Source organism: Myotis yumanensis, unplaced genomic scaffold (assembly GCF_028538775.1).
Source record: "Myotis yumanensis isolate MYYU_CA2020_CCGP unplaced genomic scaffold, mMyoYum1.0.hap1 SCAF_11, whole genome shotgun sequence".
NCBI classification, from domain to species: domain Eukaryota; kingdom Metazoa; phylum Chordata; class Mammalia; order Chiroptera; family Vespertilionidae; genus Myotis; species Myotis yumanensis.
The window spans coordinates 11,747,322-11,764,564 of NW_027223762.1; the positions used below are offsets into that span (position 1 = coordinate 11,747,322).

The 17,243-nt window shown below is 53.0% G+C and overlaps 3 protein-coding genes across 5 annotated transcripts; 1 reads left to right on the top strand and 2 right to left on the bottom strand.

Annotated features, from left to right (window-relative positions):
• Positions 1–3,741: 3,741 nt before the first annotated feature.
• Positions 3,742–8,111, bottom strand: EIF2B4 (eukaryotic translation initiation factor 2B subunit delta). 3 transcript variants are annotated; one of them, XM_070428890.1, is made up of 13 exons: positions 8,030–8,111; positions 7,633–7,676; positions 7,230–7,365; positions 6,834–7,037; positions 6,473–6,555; positions 6,191–6,282; positions 5,848–5,962; positions 5,621–5,697; positions 5,350–5,452; positions 4,962–5,089; positions 4,665–4,842; positions 4,105–4,285; positions 3,742–3,987 (listed from the first exon to the last, which is right to left on the bottom strand). In XM_070428890.1, exons 1-13 carry the CDS (start codon positions 8,058–8,060, stop codon positions 3,788–3,790), a joined length of 1,572 nt encoding a protein of 523 aa, XP_070284991.1. In that variant the 5' UTR covers positions 8,061–8,111; the 3' UTR covers positions 3,742–3,787. The 3 variants fall into 3 exon arrangements, with proteins under 3 accessions (XP_070284991.1, XP_070284990.1, XP_070284992.1); XM_070428889.1 differs by lacking the exon at positions 8,030–8,111 and having other exon boundaries at positions 7,633–7,808; XM_070428891.1 differs by lacking the exon at positions 8,030–8,111 and having other exon boundaries at positions 7,230–7,384; positions 7,633–7,673.
• A 197-nt stretch (positions 8,112–8,308) lies between these two features.
• On the top strand, positions 8,309–13,931 carry SNX17 (sorting nexin 17). Its single transcript, XM_070428894.1, has 15 exons — positions 8,309–8,503; positions 8,950–9,024; positions 9,979–10,096; positions 10,611–10,675; positions 10,909–11,019; positions 11,124–11,214; positions 11,362–11,449; positions 11,692–11,761; positions 12,014–12,106; positions 12,199–12,402; positions 12,545–12,670; positions 12,828–12,905; positions 13,039–13,113; positions 13,204–13,245; positions 13,338–13,931. The coding sequence occupies exons 1-15, from the start codon at positions 8,441–8,443 to the stop codon at positions 13,449–13,451; spliced, it is 1,413 nt and encodes a 470-aa protein (XP_070284995.1). The 5' UTR covers positions 8,309–8,440; the 3' UTR covers positions 13,452–13,931.
• Positions 13,932–13,939: 8 nt separating this feature from the next.
• ZNF513 (zinc finger protein 513) lies at positions 13,940–17,088 on the bottom strand. Its single transcript, XM_070428893.1, has 4 exons — positions 16,962–17,088; positions 16,562–16,717; positions 15,143–15,730; positions 13,940–15,057 (listed from the first exon to the last, which is right to left on the bottom strand). The coding sequence occupies exons 1-4, from the start codon at positions 17,014–17,016 to the stop codon at positions 14,234–14,236; spliced, it is 1,623 nt and encodes a 540-aa protein (XP_070284994.1). The 5' UTR covers positions 17,017–17,088; the 3' UTR covers positions 13,940–14,233.
• Between the last annotated feature and the right edge of the window lie 155 nt (positions 17,089–17,243).

Consider the following 17,243-nt stretch of genomic DNA (forward strand, 5'->3'; position numbering starts at 1 on the left):
GGTGAAGTCCAGGGTGAAAGGAGAGGGAAGGAGCGGGAGAAAAGCCTGACGTGGGGACCCTGCGCGCGAGTGACACTCCGGCTTGGACATGGGCCTTGGTTCCGGCTTTGCCCCACTCCCTCACTAGGAGCTGGGATGCGGGTGAAGAAAGAATGTAAAGAGTTCTGCCCTTTCCTGAAGCACTTACAGCCAAACAGTTTCACGGGTCTCCACGAACAATAGGAGAGCTTAGGATGTATGAATACGTGGGAGGGGTACGGTAAAACCTTTTTTCTTCCCCAATCTGTGGACGAAAAGGAGCCAATGCTAACCTGACAAACTCAGGGAAGGCCTGCTTGGCGTTGCAAACTCAAGAGACTTAAAGTAACCACAAAGGATGGCCTGAAATTAAAACCTTCAATTACAAAGTAGTTGATAGTGTGTAGTCGTGTCCTAGGCCAGTATCTTCCTTGACAAAGATCAACTTTGATCTTTACTGAGCCAGCCTATTTTTGCATCTAAGATAACATAACTGGAATATCAGGGTAACTTGTAACTTCCCTTTTTCCGGAACCCTCAGGGCAAAGTCAATGCACCAGGGTGACAGGGCAGAGACCACAAATCCCCTCGTTATCATGTTAATTGTTGACTTAACTACCCTGCACCCACCTGTGTAAAGGAAACATGTGTCTGTCATTTTGCTTTTTATCCAATCTCAGAGGTTTCCCCTCTTGCTTTCTCCTGCCTCCCTAATCTGTCACCAGTGGATTTCATGTAACCCACTTACAGCTCCTCTTTTGAATGTAGTGTATAAAACACAATGAAAGACGGCCGTTCTCTGGAGCACTATCAGTATGTTGAGATTCTGCTTTCTGGCAACTGTCGAGAGTTTGGCTCAAATAAACTCACATGGATTCTTTACAGGTTTGAATGTTTTATACATTAACAAATCTCACCTATTGAACCCCTTGCTTACATAAAACATTTAAGGAAAGCATGGGAGGAACTAGGTAAGATTTTTTTTAAGTACATTTTTATTGATTTCAGAGAGGGAGAGAGAGCTAGAAGCATCAATGATGAGAGTATCATTGATCCACCTGCCTCCTGCATGCCCCTACTTGGGGATTAAGACTGCAACCCGGGCATGTGCCCTGACTGGGAATCAAACCATGACCTCCTGGTTCATACATAGGTCAACTAGCTAAGATTTTTATAAACTGGAATAAAGAGTCTCTCACCCACCCCACCCCCTCTATGGCTTAGGACCAAATCCTTTATGAGAGCAAAAAGTTGGTGCACTTGAGGTTTGGCTCCTCAGTACATCAGATCTTAAATGCTTCTGAAATGAACAGATCTGTCTTTTCATTCCTGTTGCCTCAGATTAGGCTATCTTTGACTTGAACAATTGCAACATCCTTTTATATTAATAATTGTACTTACTTTAGTAATGACAGTCACATGGTTCAAAATATATGAAGACACCCACCTCTGCCTCCAGCCTCCCACATCCACACAGGCAGCTTCTCCTTAATATAATCAGCGTTTTTCTTTTTCTCATTAGCTATTATTCTGAATTACAGTTCATACTGGAAAGGCAGTAAAAATGCTTCAACCTCTTATTTGCCAGTTTTCAGGAATTGATAACTAGATGCTTCCAGTGGTATATAATGACTTACTGATTTTTTTTACTTTTTCTCTCTTTTTAAAAGATCATTATGAACTCATTATTTTTATATTGAGCATACCACTCAATCATCAAAATTAAGAGGGAGTTCTTGCCCTGCCGGTGTGGCTCAGTGGTTAAGTGTCGACATATAAAGGAGGCACATGCCCAGGTTGCAGTCTCAATCCCCAGTGTGGAACATGCAGGGGGCAGCCAATCAATGATTCTCATCATTGATGTTTCTCTCTATCCCTCTCCCTTCTTCTCTGGAATAGAAAGTATATTTTTTTTTTAAAAAAAGAGTTCTGCCCTAACCAGTTTGGCTCAGGGGATAGAGCGTCGCCCTGCGGACTCAAGGGTCCCAGGTTCGATTCTGGTCAAGGGCATGTACCTTGGTTGTGGGCACAACCCCAGTAGGGGGCATGCAAGAGGCAGCTGATCAATGTTTCTCTCTCATCAATGTTTCTAACTCTCTATCCCTTTCCCCTCCCCTCTGTAAAAAATCAATAAAATATATTTTTTAAAAAAAGAGTTCTGCCCTAACCGGTTTGGCTCAGTGAATAGAGCGTCGGCCTGCGGACTAAGGGGTCCCAGGTTCAATTCTGGTCAAGGGCATGTACCTTGGTTGCAGGCACATCCCCAGTTGGGGGTGTGCGGGAGGCAGCTGATTGATGTTTCTGACTCTCTATCCCTCTCCCTTCTTGTCTGTGGAAAATCAATAAAATAAATCTTTTTAAAAAGAGTTCTTTATAGAATACTAGTGGCCCAGTGCATGAAATTTGTGCACGGGGAGGGAGGGGGGGCTGTCCTTCAGCCCAGCCTGCACCCTCTCCAATCTGGGATCCCTCAGGGGATGTCCGACTAAACTGGCAGTCGGGCATCCCTCTCACAATCTGGGACCGCTGGCTCCTAGCCACTCACCTGCGTGCCTGCCTGATTGCCCCCAACTGCCCCCCTGCCAGCCTGCTTGCCCCCAACTGGCCCCGCCTGCCAGCCTGCTTGCCCCCCAACTGCCCTCCCCTCCTGGCCTGATCGCCCCTAACGGCCTCTACTTCAGCCCCACCACCATGGCTTTGTCCGAAAGGACGTCCGGAAGGTCTCCCAGTCTAATTAGTATATTACCCTTTTATTAGTATAGATTATCAGCTAGTTATGTGGAAAGAATGCTAGAATTAGGGGGGAAGGTGGAATCCTCATTTTGCATTCCCTGATAACATAATTCGAGCAACAATCATCAATGGATAGGAAACTTCAAAATGCCTCGACTCATTCATCGCTGAAAATGGAACAAGCAACCATTTTTATTTGCCTCCTGATGTGAGGCAGTATGAAAACAGTCAATCTGGTTTCTGGAAAAAGTCAATGTAAAGAGAAAATAAGAGGGGTGGGGAAGACTACTTCCAGTTATTAGAAAGTTAAAACAATAACCAAATATAATGTATGGATTTGTTTGGATCCTGATTCAAAGGAATCAACTGTACAAAGCCATTTTGAGATAACCATGATGAATGTTCCTTAATAAAAGTTAAAGGCACAGTCTCTGGATTCAGAACACCTGAGATCACATGCTGGTTTAGTTCTGTGTTATCTTGGGCAAATAACTTAACCTCTCTGTGCCTTAGCTGTGTTGCTTTAGCAAATAACCTCTCTGTGCCTGTTTTCTCATTTCTAAAATCTCTTCAGAGTTAGATAAAGCTGCATAAATGGATAAGAAAGGAATTAAACCATTTCTGGCACAAAGTACTCAATACTAAGGATATTAAATACTTATTAATATGTAATTAATATACATAAACTATTAATATAAATATATTAATTCATAATTCTAAAGTTAGGACTCTTATTTGACCCTTTATTCCTCCTTATATCTATCTAGCTCAGTCTGGCACTTAGATGCTTGATAAAAGATTGAAGACTTGGAATAGTGTTTGGTCTCCATACTGACCTTCACCGTGGCCCCAAAACACTAGCATGGAGCTAGTCACCTGAAAGGATCTCTGTAAAAGTCTGAGATTGGTAGCAAGTGCCAGGAGGAGTTGGGGAGTCTGGACTCCTAACGTAAGTGGTGGCGATGCTAAAAAGAGACAAAGGCAGCAGAGTTGCTGAGTGAAGGGATATGTCCTTTATTGACCTTGTGTTCTCCACTCACTGGTCACTACTCTTGACTCGTAGGACAACAGGTACAGAACTGCAGGGGATCATCCCCAGCTCTGTGATCACCAGATCCACGAGCTCTGGGGGAGTCACATCATAGACCAGATTCAATAACCGTAGGGACAGGTGGCTCTGCCAGTTAGCTAGTGCCACACGTTCTCCTCGCTCACACAGCAGATCGTCAGGGTCATCTGCAATGGGAGGTGTACCCACTTATGTCCTTTTAGAGAGTAAGTTGTCGTTCAACCTCCCCTCTCCCAAATTTCAGTCCCTGGAACCTTTTTTGCTACCCTCCTGAGCCTCCTTACCTAGCTCATTAGAGACAAAGGCATCAGTCTGCACACGCTCACAAAACTTGTATGTTTCACAGCAGACCAGTACTGGCACATTATGGGCTCGTGCCACCAGGGCCAGCTGTGCTGTCCCGACCCGTGACATCACGGATCCATTGGCCAGGAGTGCATGAGCTCCCAATAGCACCTTAGAAACCTATTTGGGGGGAGGGAGGAGAATGTCATCTGATCAATGCAGAATTGCAAAATAAGGTGCCCCACTCCTGCCCAGGACAGCAATATTAAGACAATGACTAACAAACCTTAATAATGGCTCTTGGAAAACACCTGACCAATGACACATTGCACCTCCCACAGGAAATGAAACTCTGAAGTTGCTTTTTGTCCTATTCCCTCTTGGTGGTTGCTAGTTTAATATAATGTCCTTCAGTAACTAGACTATTACAACATGCTGTCATGTTTTTCTTATTAAATATAAGCAGGGCTATACAATGCTAATATTTCTAAGTAATTGTAACCCTTGGAAGGTGGGACCCCGAAGTTGGACTAAAGGGTTTACTTTTCTCTGCCCTCACCTCTGGGAGCACATAGGAGGCCGCAGAAATCAGCAGGTAGGAGGCAGGGACCCCAGCACGGACCAGAGAGCGTAGCATGTGCTTTCCCTCCAGCCGTGGCCGGCTGTCCACCACAACTACCCGAAATCGCCGGCCTTCAATCCAAGCCTCCTGAAGAATTCGTGATACCAGAGATGAGCTGGAGTGAATGGACAGGATGATTTAGTTATAATGTTACTAGCTGATGGCCAGCTCATTCTAAAGGGCAGAAAGCACCCCTTCCCCCCAATTTTCTCAGTCACAGCAACTGGACCATACCATCCATATACCAGGATCACATCTCCATCACTGATCTTCTTATAAGCAAAGCGTGAAATTGCCTGAGCTGCAAGCACAATCTTCTCTTGCACATACCGATCAATAGCTACTCGAAGTTCTGACTTGGCCTAAATGGAATAAGATGCTTAGGGAACAAGAAATGGACACATTTCTTCCTGATGACCATGCCATGAATATGTGTATAATGATGGGCTCAAGGAGGACGAGGTTGCCTGAAGGGGACCCAAAGATGGCAATTCAGACAGCCCAACCACTTCCTCAACCCCTGACCCAGGCAGAATGGCCACGCTGTCCCTCCTAGGAGTCGTGAATACGTTTCTCAGCTCTACCCCAGGTGCATGCCTTGCTCATTTCTCATACTCATCACCTCCTCTTCCCGCTTGGAGCCGCTCACACCCGTGATCTCCTTGTTAAGGAACTTGATGGCGTTGTACATACTTGCCGACAGGGGGCGGCACTGATTCAGGAAGCTAAAACAAGAACACCTTGTATTTGTGCGACTCTTCACAATTTAAAAAATAAATTACTTAATAAGAAGACAGAGAACAGAGAGATGAAAAAGATGTAGAAGAGCAAGAGAAAAGGTACAAGAAAAGTACTAGGTGAGCTGGGAGTGGGCTTGTAGTGGTTGTCCTTACCTGAAATAGGGCTTTAGTTTATTGACTAGATCCCTGGAGAGTTCTTCATTTGGTGGTGTTGTGTAATCCTGAATCACCTGTAGTGTACACAAGCTGATCAACAAAATGCCCCCTAGTAAAGGTCTCTGGAAGGGGGATAGGGTGAGCCTCACTGAAGGAAGTGTTCTGAGGGTGAGAGAAACTGGGATAGTGTTGGGGAAGGTGGGCTGGGACAGGACTGGGCATACCTGCTGCAAGGCACGAAGCAGGGCGATACACCGGGCATTGGAGCCACTGACCAGGCCCTGGGAGTACTGCAGGCCGAGTCGCACCATGGCTGGGTGGATCACAGAGGATGGGATGCTGGTGGGATGGCGGTGTCACACACTGTGCAAGGGAGCTGGAGCACTTACTGCCCACCTGCCCCTAGTGAAAAGGAACTTCCTTCACTAGCACAAACACCCCCATTTCCACTAGAGTTTTGCCTCGTGTGCATGCTCCTTCCCACAGATCCAATCTCAAATTTCCAGTCACTTTCGATACATAATACTAAAACTCCTCAGACTTAAAAGCTATGGCGGAAGATCCTACCTCATACACTGGGTCAGAGAGTTTTGTCTGCTGTACTGGGGTAGATGGGAGAAGAGACTGACTTTGGATCCATAATCTTTTCGTGTAGGCACCTGGACAAAATAGGGGAATAAAACCAATGGCCTAGAGTTTAAAACTTATGTGACGAAGCTAGAAAGGAAGTAAACAGTGAAACTACTTTGTCCCAAATACCCATCCTCCAGGGTCTCATTTTTGTCCCAAGCACCTTTCCTCCCTCTGTCCCATCTCCCTGGGCTCTTCCTGGCACACACCACTTCCTACCTGCTGTCGCTCTGGTTTTTTAACAAGCCGCCTCAGAAGCGTGGGGTCATCAGCCTGAGTGTGCTCAGGGAGACGTTTCACACCTAAAAAATAACGATCCTGCTTTAAAGATTCTGTAGATGATATTAAGAATTTTTCTTTTTTTTTTTTTTCTCTAGGGCATAGAGACATCCAGAAAAACTGGACAGAAAGAGGGGTAAAAAAGTAGAGAAATCAGGTAGGATGAGGTTTGGGGGAGAATTTTGAACTCTGAGAACCTAGGCAAAGCATCGGAGACTAGAGCTGTTTTACTAGGGGGACACCTGGCAAACACAAAAATTAGCGTCAAACAGAAGTCTTACAAGGAAAGGAAGACACAGACCTGAGGGGCTTTCGCCCGCGCTGCTGGGGCAGGACTGGGGCGGCGGTCCTCCTTGCTCCCCTTTCCTGGCCTGTTTCAGGGCCCGCTCGGCCTCCTGCTTGGCTCGCCGCTCTGCACGAAGCTCAGCTTTGCTCCGAGCAGCTGGCACCTTCTCTCCAGCAGGACCCAGCTGGCTGCCAGGTCCTGGCGGCTCCTTGGCGGGGCCTACGAACGAGAGAGGAAGAGATGCCCAACCCCCAGGCTGGCAATACCTATGCTTTATTACCAACCAGGCTTCCCTCCCCGGCTCGCTCACCTTCTCCCACCTTCACCGGCTCCAACCCGGTCGGCCTGCCCGCCCCTCTGCCACGTCCCTCTACCAGCTCCCCACCCGCCCTCGGGGAAAAGCCCCCACACCTGGACACTGGGGTGCAGACACCGCAGAGCCAGTTTCTTGTTCTGCCCCCTTTTCCTCCTTCCGTTTCTTCTTCTGCTGTTTCTTTTCCTTCCGAAGCTGCAGCTTCTCTTCTTGGGTCATCTCCCTCCCCGCCGCCTAAGACACACACAGAACACTGCTCCTCCCCACCGTGTCCGGAGGTAAACACGGCGGGACGCTCCCCAGATCCCCAGAAGGCGAGTCTCCAAACCTCCCCAACTCTCACCCCACACGGATCAGTCCCATCCAGGGGCGATAAAACCCTAAAAGCTCCCGGCTTTACTGAGCAATCAAGGGAAACACGGGTGGGAGCTGGGGCGGAATGAAGCGGGTACAGCCTCCGGAGCAGCGCCCGACGGGCGAAGGCAAGGGCCCCGCACTTACCCCCGGCCGAGGAGAAAGCTCCGCCTTCATCCCGGATCCCGCATCTGCATCGGAGAACAGGGCACAGAGTGACCCCGAGAGGCTCCGGGAGGGCTTGGGGGGACGCGTACAGGGCGCAGCGGGCCGGTGGGTCGGCATGTCCGCGAGGCCGCCGGCACGCGGGCGGCCAGCCAAGGACTCGCGTGGGGACGCCGTGCGCGGCAGGATCAAAGGGTAGGCGGGGGAAGGAACAGGGGGCACCCACGCTTTTCCCGGGAACCGGCGGTCCGCGGCTCCGGACGGCGCCCGAGGCAGAACGGACCGGCGTCGCCGGCACTGAGCGACAGCGCCGCGAGCGCCTCACGGCCCAGCGGGAGCGCCCGGAGTCCGTCGGCTCGCACACCCGGCCCTCACTCACCCTTGCGCACAGCCACAGCCGCGGCAGCCATCTCCCTGGGTCCTAGGCTCCGCCCCGCGGGCGCAGGGACTCCAGCACCTCCCGTCCGGCACCCGGGGCGCTCAGCCCCCGCCGACTACCAGCTCCGGCATGCACTGGCGCGCCGCGGCCTACGGGTGGCGATGAGGGCCCTCTCAGCTTGGGCCTTCCGGTCCCGGCAGTCTCTTCCCGCCCTTTGGACTACAGTTCCCAGCATGCCCGCGCGCCGCGTCCAAGAGCGGACGTCCCACCGCCCTTCCCGCATCCGATCCCAGACCCCCGCCCCCAAAATGGCGAGTGAGGCTGCGGGGACGCGCTGAGCAGCGGAGGCGAGCGTGCAAAGCCGCCGCGGCCTCCCAGTCGGGTGCCTGGCCGGGCCCTGCCGCAGGGAACATGCACTTTTCCATTCCTGAAACCGAGTCCCGCAGCGGGGACAGCGGCGGCTCCGCCTACGTGGTGAGGAGCGGCTGGAGCCGGCCGGGCAGGGGCGGGGATAACGGGCCGGAGTCCTCTCCCTGCGGCCTCCGAGGCCTGGCCGGAGCCTTCGGGTCTGTTCCCAGGCCGCCGGCTCCCGACGGCCTTGCTGGGAGTTTGTGTCACGTCCCAGATGCGTCCAAACGTCGCCCCAGCTCCTGTAGGTCCTTCGTTGGGCCGCGGCTGCTGTGGTGGGCGTCCCTGGCCTCTTGGGGAGAGAGACTGCGACGCGAGCGCCCAGATTTCCCCAGGCTGGTCCTTCTGCTCGGGGACCTGGACCTGAACCTGGGGAAACAGACTGACCGACCCTCGGAAGGTCTCGGCGCCGTACTCAGGTGGAGCTGTGCCAGGCAGCTTCCGACCCGGATTCTTCAAAGGGGTCGCCCGGACCGCGACCCTAAAATGCTTGCCTGCTTTTGTGTCCTCAGGCCTATAACATTCACGTGAATGGAGTCCTGCACTGTCGGGTGCGCTACAGCCAACTCCTGGGGCTGCACGAGCAGGTGGGACTCGCACCCTTGCCCTGAGGCAGCTTCGAGCCCGTCTCTGGTCGTCCACGTCTCCCCTCATCGCTTTCCTGCTTTCCTGTAGCTGTAGTCACTGCTGCAGGGGTGGCCCTAGGACTTTATCTTATCGTTTGACACTTCCGGGGAACTCCTGAGAAGCTGAGTGCCTGCCCTCTGACTGTTTCTCCCTGTGCTCACTTCTCCTTCCTGCTTCCCTGACCCCTGGCTAACTTCAGGCTGTGCCTGTGCATGAAAAAGTACCTCCCCCCCACCCCCCTTTTCAGCTGCCAAAGCGCATTCTTTTCTGTCATCTGAGCTGCAACTGGAGATTCTTTTCCCTGCTCGTACAGACCATTAACCAGTTTCCTTCTGTGTTGCGTAGCTCATCTCAGTGTAACTGTTCCAGTTATCTTTATGTATCTGTGATGCAATATTTCTCTGCTATTCTCACCAGGTTGTGAACTCTGTATTGAACAGAGTCCTGGTTCTACTGGTAACTAGTTGTGCAACCCTAAGCAAGTTACCTAATTTTTTTGGGCCTCAGTTCCTACAACTGAAAAATGGACTTATTGATCTGTGAAGCCTCTATAAGTCCCTTAATGCTGTACATAAGTTTTCCTTTTAAAGGAAATTTTCCTTTGCTTCCTGTGAGGATCCAATGAACACAGTCTTGCTCTAGATAACCAAGGGGCTCCCTAGGTCCCATACAAAAACCCTCCCCACATTGTGAAGGGACTGACTTGTACACAGATAGGAAAGAACTTATATCTAGGACAGAGGGGCAGCTTTATTTGAATGCTACTTGCGCCAAAGGAATTGCTTCATGGATGACGAAGTTAGATTGGAAAGCAGGGACTGAGGGAAGGGAAAGGGAGCCCAAAACAACATTGAGTGTGGATTGCCTATTCTTGTTTGCTATGTATGTGAAGGGTTGTATCTTTCTCTAAATAGCTTCGGAAGGAGTATGGGGCCAATGTGCTTCCTGCATTTCCCCCAAAGAAGCTCTTCTCTTTGACACCTGCTGAGGTAGAACAGAGGAGAGAGCAGTTAGAGAAGTACATGCAAGCTGGTGAGTGGTTGGAGGGAACTTTAGGCTGGCTGTGTTGAGGACTATGGGGAGAGACCAGATAGCTGGTTCTGTAGAAGGTCCTAAATTCTAGATATGGAAAGCTTCTTGTGTGACCTGTACTTCTTTAGCAAGAGTAAGTAGCATGCAAGGATGCTGTAGATACTAGCAAAGCAACCTGGGCACTAACATCTATGAGAAATACTAATATGACACTGAATAGTCTTAAAGCAGTTTAGATCGGTGGGGAGAACTTAATTTGTATCTGATGTGCTTTCGATGGACATCATTGTTATTTCCCTAGTTCCATAGACTGATCAACTAGATGGCAGTGAAGGGTGGAGCAGGTCAAGAATTCATGCAAACAGTGAATGAGATGAGGCCAGCTTGGAATGTGACAGGCCACCATCAGCTCAGGAAATGAGATGGGGGCGGGGGGGGGGGACTTACCAAGATAACTGGGAGAAGCTAAGGAGGAGTCTTAAGTTACTGGAACATCATTTTCTTGCCCCTGCAGTTCGGCAAGACCCATTGCTTGGGAGCAGTGAGACCTTCAATAGTTTTCTGCGGCGAGCACAACAGGTGAGGCTTGGGGTGGGGCCAAGATTTAAGGGAAGGGCCTTCCTGTAGGGCCACTTCACTTGAATGAATGGCTAAGAGGAGTCATCCTGGCACCATTTTTTTATGGAATGGGGCTTCTGCTGTACCGATGAAATCAGGGAAACATGTAATTAAACAGCTGAGAATAAAGACACCAGGGGGACCTAGACACAGAGTTGGGCAGGGGTTAACAAAGTGGTGGCTTCCATTCCCAGGAGACACAGCAGGTCCCCACCGAAGAGGTCTCCTTGGAAGTGCTGCTCAGCAACGGGCAGAAAGTTCTGGTTAATGTGCTAACTTCAGATCAGACTGAAGATGTCCTGGAGGTGAGGTGCTAGTTCTGCACTACCCCTGCACCCCAGGGTCCCAGGTTTGGGGGGTGATTGGAACCAGCCAGTATGGTGAGCTGTACTTCCTTCTTTACCCACAGGCTGTGGCTGCAAAGCTGGATCTTCCCGATGACTTGATCGGATACTTTAGTCTCTTTCTAGTTCGAGAAAAAGAGGATGGAGCCTTTTCTTGTGAGTTTCTCTGTACTTTACTGCTACCCTGTGCTTCCAGTAGTGAATTTGCCTCCATCTCCCCCCTGGCATTTCCTCAGGGCTTCCCTCTTGATTTCCCTCCCCTTGAGTCTCATGACATTTTCCTGTTTTATTTTTAACCTGTAGTTGTACGGAAGTTGCAAGAGTTCGAGCTGCCTTATGTGTCAGTTACCAGTCTTCGGAGTCAAGAGTATAAGATTGTGCTAAGAAAGAGGTCAGGGCTGGGCTTGGAGAAGGGGGACGTGCTAGATTGAATTTTGGGGCCATGTATTGAGACAGAATACTCTGGACAAGGGGGTAGCACTGGGTGTTTGTACCAAGCTTCCTCCCATCGTGCCACCATTAGCCCGATAGTTCTAGATTGTTCCTGTTTTGCCCCTATTTTCCAGTCTACCTCTTGCCTTACCCCAGCTCAGTCCCATTACCATTACCCCTTTCCACCCCTTGGCTTCACAGTTATTGGGACTCTGCCTATGATGATGATGTCATGGAGAACCGGGTTGGCCTGAACCTGCTTTATGCTCAGGTGAGCTTGGAGGTGCTTCAGAACCCTTCCTCTGAAAATGACTCTGGTCTCCCATGCTGCCAGGAAAACTCCCTTCATGTCTTTTCTCCATGGGGGACGTTCCTAGAATATTAGCAGGGTACCTGGCACATCTGGTCAGGGTCAAGGACTCACTGCAAAGAGGTTCTTCAAATGTGGGGCTCGGGGTCAGGCTGGATAGAGGTAAACACTTCTCCTTGTACCTCTGACTCAGAGCCCCTGTCTTCATTGTAGACGGTATCAGACATTGAACGTGGGTGGATCCTGGTCACCAAGGAGCAGCACCGGCAACTCAAATCACTGCAAGAGAAGGTCTCCAAGAAGGAGGTGAGCTCTGCCTGTCTCCCTTTAAGGGGCTGCTTCCTCTGAGCTGCCCTGCTTCCCCTCCTGACCAACCCCATGTGGTGACTGGGTTTCAGTTCCTGCGGCTGGCTCAGACGCTGCGGCACTATGGCTACTTGCGCTTCGATGCCTGTGTGGCTGACTTCCCAGAGAAGGACTGTCCAGTAGTGGTGAGCGCAGGCAACAGTGAGCTCAGCCTCCAGCTCCGCCTGCCTGGCCAGCAACTCCGCGAAGGCTCCTTCCGGGTTACCCGCATGCGGTGCTGGCGGGTCACCTCCTCTGTGAGTTGGGGTGGAAGGGAGAAGCCTTTTGGGTGGAGGTCTGACAAGCCATCAGCTTCAGAAATGGGCTGGGCTGCAGTGAGTCAGAGAGCATGGCAGATTGGTGAGAATGAACTCGGCCTAATCCCTCTCTCTCTCCCAGGTGCCATTGCCCAGCGGAGGCACAAGCAGCCCGGGCCGGGGCCGGGGTGAGGTGCGCCTGGAACTGGCTTTTGAATACCTCATGAGCAAGGACCGGCTCCAGTGGGTCACCATCACCAGCCCCCAGGTGTGAGCCCACCCTCAGGCCTCTGGACCCCATTGCACCGCCTCTATTAGATACCCAAGTCTAGGGCTTCCAGGACTGCATGTGAGTGGGAGTCCTTGTCTTAGGGGTACCGGGCTCAGGATGGCAACTCTAGGCTGAGCTCTCCTTTCACCCTCAGGCTATCATGATGAGCATCTGTTTGCAGTCCATGGTAGATGAACTGATGGTGAAGAAATCCGGCGGCAGTATCAGGAAGGTAAGTAGCAAGTGTGGACCAGGTAGTTGTGCTCTACCTTGCCTTTTGTACCAGGTGTGAGGGAGGGGAAAGTGCTGGGGATTCCCAAGGGAGTGGTCCTGCCCTTATCAGTGCCTTGTATCTCCATCCTCAGATGCTGCGCCGGCGGGTGGGGGGCACCCTGAGACGCTCAGACAGCCAGCAAGCAGTGAAATCCCCACCGCTGCTTGTAAGTGTTAAGTATCAGTACCTGGGCCCCAGGCTTCTCCTATCCGGGGATAGGAGAAGCCTTTTTCTGACATCTCTGCCTCTTCCCCAGGAGTCACCTGATGCCAGCCGGGAGTCCATGGTCAAACTCTCAGTGAGTTTCCCATGAGGGTTGGTGAAGTGGGTGTTTGTAGGGGGATTTCAGGGAGGCTTGAGCCCTCTGACCCCACCCTGCCTTTGTTACAGAGCAAGCTGAGTGCCGTGAGCTTGCGGGGAATTGGCAGTCCCAGCACAGATGCCAGTGCCAGTGACGTCCATGGCAATTTCGCCTTCGAGGGCATTGGAGATGAGGATCTGTGATCTCCAGTGCTAGGATGTCTGCCCTCTACCCCAGAGGAATGTTCAAAAACTTGCCCTGTGCCTGTATCCCCCAAACCCAGGGGTCTTTTCCTTCTTACCTTTCCCTTTTCTCCTCTTGGCCAGGGGCCTCCTAACCTTCCCTCCCCCCTTGGGCTGGCTGCACAAAGGATTATCCCCTTTTCAGAGCTGGCCCTCAATGCCAAATTAGCATTTAGTATTTTGCACAAAGTCCATGGGACCATGGTTACCTGCCTGGGGGAGGAACCATAGTTCCCCCCAGCAGCTTCTGGCTCCTCAGGGCCATGGGCCAAGGGGATGGGCAGAGGTCTGTGTATGGTCCGGCCCACCTTCCCCTCATTAAACTCAGCTTGATTGCTGCCTACCTCTGGTTCCCTCTCTGCCCCTGCTTCCCCCATCATAGCATGGACTGCTGTGCTAAGAGGAAGGCTGAGCTGTGCTTGCCACTGCCAATTCAGCATAGACATGGCTTTGTTAGTGTTTCCTTTATTATAAAGTACTGAAATAAGTTAAATAAACAGGTGGGAGGCTGGGCAGTCCCCCAGCCAGTTTCTCCACAGCCTCTGGGAGCAGTGGAGGTGTATACAGGGCCCTTCTCACTGAGCTCATGAAGTGCACCAGTCAAGGCAAGGCCTGTGGTCCATAGTGTGCCTAAGTTAGTCTGTTGGAGCCCCTGGCCAGCGGGGGGGGGGGGGGAGAAGGTGGCTTCTGGTCCATTACAGGAGGGTCAGGGCTAATCCTACAGCCCTGGAGAAGGACCTAGATCAGGGTGAGTCTGTATGGAGAGCCCGGCTACCAGTGGTGCCCAGGGCCGTCGTACCCCGAGAGCTCAAAACAGAGGTGGGGCTGTGAGGTGGGGCCCAGCCCTCAGAGGCAGAGAGGCCAGGTCCTCCTGTGCCACCATGCCCGTGCACCTTCTGGTGGCGTTTGTAGTTGTCCCAGTGGCCCGTGGTGTAGGCGCAGGTGGCACAGCGGAAGGGTTTCTCGCCTGTATGCCGCAGCATGTGGCGTTTGAGGTTCATGCTCTGGTTGCAGCTGTAGTTGCAAAGACTACACCGAAAAGGTTTGTCCCCAGAGTGGATGCGACCGTGACGCTTGAGGTTGGCCAGGTTGCCACAGGCATAGGGGCAGAGGGGGCACTTGTACGGCTTCTCTCCCGTGTGGACGCGCTGGTGTCGCTTCAGGTTATCCAGATGAGCAGAGGCATAGGGACAGCGGGCACAGCGGAAGGGCTTCTCACCACTGTGTGTCTTCATGTGCCGGGCCAGATGATTGGGATAGTGAGTGGCAAAGGGGCAGAGGCTACAGGCAAAGCCTTTGTCACTAGGGCCCTGAGGCCCCCCACTGGCACCTCCAGCCTCTCCTCGAATGCAACGCCCACACATGGCAGCTCCCAGCCGACTACCCTCGCCCTCCTCCAGCTCTTGTCCACAGTTTCGGCAGGTCCAAGGGAACAGCAGCTCTGGCAGTGGTTCTGATCCGGTCCCACAAAGGCCCTCCCCTTCACCCCGCAGTTGTCCACAGTCCGGCAGGAAACTGGCACCACCTGGCGGCACGTGGAGGCTCAAATCTGGAAGCAGCAGAGCATCTGTGGGAACAATGAGACCTGGTGAATCCAAGTACCCCTGGGCCACCCACCTGTGTCCCAGGTTCCGTGGCCCCTGGCATTTTACCTTCAGGTCGCCGGGGCACTGTCCCCTCCGGCTCTGTGGGACTGGGAGGCCGGACTGGACGAGGAGCACAGCAGCGGAAGCCACAGGTCGGGCAGGGAGGAGGGGGGGGCTCTGCATGGGTGCGTTGATGCCTCCTCAAGTTGCCCAGGCTGCTGCAGGCAAAGGGGCAGTGGGGACAGCGGTAGGGCTTCTCGCCAGTGTGGGTGCGAGTGTGTCGTGTCAGGTTGACGAGCTGGGCTGAGGCGTAGGGGCAGCGGCCACAGCGGAACGGCTTCTCCCCGCTGTGGGTCTGCATGTGCCGCTTCAGGTGGCTCGAGTAGTGGGACACGAAGGCGCAGAGGCGGCATGAGTATAGTAGCCGTGGGGGCATCGGGGCCCCCCCACCGGGCTCTCCTGCCCCACAACACGGCCCCTCACCTGTCGGCCCCCCACACAGCTGGCAGGCTGGGCCTGGCCTCTCACCCCTAGCCTCCCCTGGACCCCTGGATGGCTCCTCAGCTTCACTCTCCGCACTTAGTGCCCGGCCACCCCCAGACTCGTCGTCACTCAGCCCGTAGGGAGGCCCAGGCCTGGCCCCCAGAGAGTCTCCTGGTGAGACAGACATGAAAAGAGACATCAACATTAGGTAGACTAGACTCCAAACACCCTTTCTCACTCATGGTCTTCCTATGTGCTTGGCCCCACCTTTCTCTTCCCTTCAGTGATCCCGAAAACTAAGTATGAATTGTCTACTGCTGTGTCTGGACTAGCCTAGCACCTAGTTCCACTTAATGAGAAAAGATCAAGGACCACAAGGGACCACGGACTGAAATGAATCAACAATAATATAATTAACTGATTCTTAGGATACAAAAGAAAAAATACACCAGGAAGAGGCCTGGAACTTTTCTAAGGCTTCTTTTAACATGGATCTGATTATAACAAGAGTGAGGCAAAATTGAGGGGAAAAGAGAAATGAAATAATGCATGTAATGCCACCTCAGCCTGAAGGATGCTTCAGGTGGGTTCCCGCCATGACAAAAACAGCTTCATACGGGGCATGACTGAGGGGCAGTGTGGCAAGTTAGGATGGGGAGGAAGGACTCAGAGGCAGAGGCCAAAACCTCACACAAAGGGAGCTTAAGCTACAGGTAGGGAGACTGGGCATGAAGTGCCAGCTCCAAGTTCCTCCCCCGAACCTGGGAAGTAAACTCGCATAAGGCACGGGCTGCGGAGCGCGACAAGGTTACAAAAAGGACGTTTACTTTTAACCAGTGACTCCTCCACTGTCCTATTCACACCGCCTTTGGCCCAGGCCCCAGAGCTTCACCTCCGCGCAGTGATGGAGCGGACTGGGCAAGTCGGCACGGGGAGAGTCTAGCTCACATCTAACCTCACCGTCTCCCGAGGGCTGGGTCCAGGGGAGTCCCCAAAACTCACCTTCGGAGTCTCTCTCGAAGCCCAGGAGCTGGTCGCTGCTGCCGTCACCTTCCTCCTCTTCCTCTTCCTCCTCAAACTCCAGGTCCTGGCCTAGCAGCAGGTCACTCTCCAGCACCAGGGCCCCCGGTCCTTCATCGAGGGAGTCTTCGGTGTCCACTGGAGAGGGGAGAGGCTGCGCGTTTTCTCTCAGGACCGTGCCCACCATCCGCCCCGGGGGCCTGGCCTCTGGACCGGAACCGAACTGCCCAGACCTGGAGACCCTCCGGGTTCCCTTCGTCCCTCGGTGGGCAGCTAGGAGCCCACAGCGCCCACACCATCCCTCAGGAGGCCCCCGCCACCCCGACCTGAACCCATCCAATGACCCCACCGCCGCTCCTCCCCCGCCACTGCGACCCCTGACCTTTGACCCCCTCGCATTTCACGGGCTGCGGGTGGCTTTGCTTCCTTCGGGGCATCGTGACCGGCTCCAGCCCGACGCGTCTCTGGCCTGCGGCCGCCCGGCCCCGCCCCTCCCAACCCGGCGCACGGCCCGCCCTTCCTCTCAGGGCCCGCGAGCCGCCCCCATGCAGCGGCGCGGGCCCGGGGCAGCCCCCGGCCCTGGCCCCGGCGCCCAGCTCAGGCCGCTCCCGCCGCCACCGCCGCGTCCATTCATGTAGCCCCCTACCCCCCCCTACGGAGACCA